The 4,166-nt window shown below is 35.4% G+C and overlaps 1 protein-coding gene across 1 annotated transcript; it reads left to right on the top strand.

Annotated features, from left to right (window-relative positions):
- Positions 1-205: 205 nt before the first annotated feature.
- Positions 206-3,521, top strand: LOC121298903 (doublesex- and mab-3-related transcription factor A1-like). Its single transcript, XM_041226249.1, has 2 exons — positions 206-814; positions 2,445-3,521. The coding sequence occupies exons 1-2, from the start codon at positions 319-321 to the stop codon at positions 3,293-3,295; spliced, it is 1,347 nt and encodes a 448-aa protein (XP_041082183.1). The 5' UTR covers positions 206-318; the 3' UTR covers positions 3,296-3,521.
- The last annotated feature ends 645 nt before the right edge of the window (positions 3,522-4,166 follow it).

Below are 4,166 nucleotides of genomic sequence, written 5' to 3'. Positions count from 1 at the left end.
ACCTGTTTGCCAGCATGTATACTAGTAATTTTAATCTGTGCAATACCCACAAGTCGATTTTATTTAAATATTGGAGCCGTCAAGGGGCGTGTATTATCCTGTTGCTGCAAATCCTTCACACCCATGGTTTTGCATTTACATTGTCAACGGTACCAACCTATAAGAGGCACAACTTAAAAGAGTGAGAGGAAAGGTTTATTGCCCATACTGAACAGCAGATTTGCACAGTCAGATGCAAGCCTTTGCTGTTTTTAAATAGTTCTTCTGGTGCGGGATTTTAAACAGGTAGACTACCATACTCTACAAGCATCTACAGCAATGGATGCAAGTAGACCCCTTTTACCGTCTGGCTTGCCAGGACATTCCCCGTTGTCGCTCTCGGTCTCTGGGTTGCAGATGTCTTCTTTGCTGCGACCACCGCCTCTTTTCCTCCAAGCTGCAGCAGCTGCTGCCTGCAACCCTTCCATGGAGCGGGGCTACCCCCGTACCCCGAAGTGTGCCAGGTGTAGAAACCACGGGGTAGTCTCAGCTCTGAAGGGCCATAAGCGCTTCTGTCGCTGGAGGGACTGCGTGTGCGCCAAGTGCACCTTAATTGCCGAGAGACAGAGGGTGATGGCAGCTCAGGTTGCTCTGCGGAGGCAACAGGCGCAGGAGGAGAGCGAGGCCCGAGACCTGCAATTTATGTACCCTGCAGCTGGAAGTAGCGAGCAGGGACTGCCTATGACAGCGGCTACAGGAGTGACCAGAGCGTCAGGCATTGCGACACCAAGAACATCGGGTTACGAGGTCTTTGGAATGGGTGAGCAGAAAGGAGGTTAGTTCATGCACCTTTTCAATTTTTTTGTTTAGTTTTTAAACTGTAACCAAGTCTGTTGGTTATTAACATAGCAGCCTACTATGTTAGTTTTAAGGTGCAACTCGTTTCCTGTTAACAGGCTAAACGTGTCTAGAACAGACGAAACGGTGTTGTTTCTAATAGGGCTTATCTGTTTTTTTTTTTTTTTTTTGTTTTGTTTTTGTTTTTGTTTTACTTGTTTAGAAATTAGTGCATTCCATGTGTCAATATTTAAATGTTTCTTATTCTAGTTAACCATTATAGTACTTTATTTCAAGAAATATAGAAATATTTATTTATCACGACACTGTCTTTGCAACAGAATATGCAGGGTTAAAAAAATAAATAAAGAAAGAAAAATTGTAAAATCTGAATTTTAAATAATTTTAATATGCTGGAATTTATTTATATATATATATGACATATATATATATATATATATATATATATATATATATATATATATATATATATATATATAACGTAACAAATTAATTTAAGTTAAACAAGTTTTGCCTTACGAATAACAAACCACGACACTAAGCTGTCTCGTATCCCAGTAACATATCAAATCAAGAGTATAACGTTTGAGCTTAATATAAAACACTGTCAGTGTGATTTTTAAAAGGGGCAAAGTAAGAACGAGGTCTCAAAGTGATTTCTAAAACCTGATTTGGTTCACTTAAGTGTATGGCTTTCAAAGGGTTTAGATGAAATGAGTCATGTATTCACCTGTTGACGCTTTAAAAATATAAATCAAGTGATTTGGTTACATTAACTGCAGAGTCAAACTATGATAACTGTGTTGTGTTGCTGTAGTAACATTACTAGAGAATCCCTGAAACGAAATGGTCTGTGAAATAAATAACAATTGTTTATTTTAATTTGTAACCGAAAACTTTAAGAAGCATTGGCCTATAGCTACCTTTTTCTAAATGTAAAATTTATAAAATATTAAACGATAAACTGCTATAAAAGTTCTACATTTTAATAATTAGGGTATATTTAATTAATTAGGCTATATCATTTTGTTAATAAAAGCCACCACTTTGTATTTAATATTTATACATTTCAATTGTTTCTTTGCCAATGTAAAGCTATGGCTTAATTTTTTTTTCACCTGGAATTTTAGAATTAAGACATAATTAAAAAAAAAAAAAAAAAAAAAAAAAAAACTATATGAACATAATCATGTAATCAAATAAACTACCAAATAATACCGCAAATGTTTACTGGAAGCCACAATAGTAGTACAGCATTTAATTGTGATTTCAAAATGCAAAATGTTTTCATTTATGTCAGTTTTTCTTTAAGTATATCAGAAACTACAAAGCAGTATGTAATTCAATATGTTAACATAACATGATTCAGCAGGTTTCATTTGACTTTATGAAGCAAAATCAGTTAATTCTAAAGGATGTTGCAAAACCTTTGGCCATAGCTGTATGTTGGTATAACACAGTATTATTAGGCCCTAATTGCCAATATACCAACATTTTACTTAAAAAAAAAATAAATAAATAAAGAAAAAAACAGGCCTACACTTAAATAAATGAACCCAGGCATTTACATGAATTACACAATATATTATTGTAATGTTTTATTTCAGAAGAGAAGACACACAAATATGACTTCTACAGTGGGTTCATGGGACACCCTTTGCTTTTACCGCATCCAGGTCAGATGCCCTCTACCCCAGATAAGACATCCAGTCCAAGCCTTATCAGAGAAAAATCACCTTCTGCTTTAAAGAAGGCAGAGGAGGACGCCAGCATTCAATCACCTGCATCAGAGCAACTTTCTGAACGAGGCGGAAGTCCTAGGTCACTGTCTTCTTCAGACCTGGAATCAGGTAGTGAATCTGAAAGACCAAAAGACTTTCCATCCCCAAGGCTTTTTGGATCTTCGTCAAGGCAGAGGGATCCCACTGACATCATGATGAAAATCTTCCCTCACCATAAACGTGATATGTTGGACTATGTAGTGCAGAATTGCAAGGGTGATATAGTCCGGGCCATAGAGCAGGTATTAAATTCTAAAGAACATAAGGATAACTCCAGTGGTAACGAAAGCACAGTTTCTGAGCTGGGTAATCAGCAACAATCTTCAAGTTTTGCACTACCTGGAGCTGGTTTAGGACTTGGCACAGGGCTTGGCACAAAGTCAGCTTTCTCTCCCCTTCAAACCACCCCGACCACGCTTGGAAGTGACACCAATGTCTACAACTTAACCCCGAGACTCAGCATCAATCCGCTGCGTCTTGCATATTCAACATCTGGAAGGGGGGTAACAGGATTCATGTCTCCCTATGTAACACCGGGGCTCATGCCAGCATTGCAATTTCGCCCACCAATGGACTATTCGTTTCCAGGAATGATAAGAGACTTTTCCTACTTTCAGAACAAGGAATCCTTATGTAATACAGGACTTTACTCTAGAGTAAACCAAGAAAACCAGTGATTAGAGATCACGTTGACTGTTACTGTTATTCTCTTTTCAGTCATGTTTTAGCCAACTTGTTCAGCTAGATGTTTTTGAAAAAGCTTCCAGTTCAGGGTTTTTAGTTATATAATGGTGAAAGTGCACCACACAACACTTAATTGGCTTTGCTTTTAAATATATCATCTGAACATTATATTTTGAGAAACTGTCTTTAACGTTTTTTACTATAAATGAGCTTAATAAACATTAACTATAATTATAAATAAATATATATAATATATACGTTTGGAGGCAGAGTACGTAGGTAGGGGGTGGATAATAAAATAACGCGGTAGACCAGATTCTTGACTGCACAAAAAAAAGTTCATTGATAAGATTGCTTTGCTATTCACCAAGGAATGGGAAATAACAGTAAAAGTGCACAAAGTATGCATGCTGAGCTGTAGCCTCTTTGTTAAACATTTTAAGCCTTTTATGTTATTTTTCTACTGCAATGTTCGTACATTTGTAAATGTGTACATATTGATTGTTTTTGTAAATTTGATAGTTCTTTAATAAAATGTAACACAGATAAAACACTGTGGTTCTGGAGATTTTTTTTTTTCTATTTTGTGTTTGTAGGTCTACAGTATATAGCAGGCCTAATGCTCTTTAATTTCCAAACCCTACTTCATTCCAAGCATGCCTACTAAATTTTACCCTAGATCCACGTTGAAAAATATAGTTTACAAAAATGTGTAATACATTTTTATTATTTTATTTGGCCTTTATAATACTTTTTTTTAAAGAAATATATATTAATTTATAATAAATAATAATTAAATTTTCACTACAGTGATATATATATATATATATATCTATATATATATATATATATATATATATATAT

The sequence above is a fragment of the Polyodon spathula genome, chromosome 1, assembly GCF_017654505.1.
Source record: "Polyodon spathula isolate WHYD16114869_AA chromosome 1, ASM1765450v1, whole genome shotgun sequence".
NCBI lineage: Eukaryota > Metazoa > Chordata > Actinopteri > Acipenseriformes > Polyodontidae > Polyodon > Polyodon spathula.
This window is presented reverse-complemented; position numbering and strand designations above follow the sequence as displayed.

What these genes read in the sequence shown, in the direction of transcription:
- LOC121298903 (XM_041226249.1), top strand. Translation starts at nt 319, where the DNA reads ATGGATGCAAGTAGACCCCTTTTACCGTCTGGCTTGCCAGGACATTCC. An exon ending in AATGGGTGAGCAGAAAGGAG is followed by an intron (nt 815 to 2,444) that starts GTTAGTTCATGC and finishes GTTTTATTTCAG; the next exon opens with AAGAGAAGACACACAAATAT.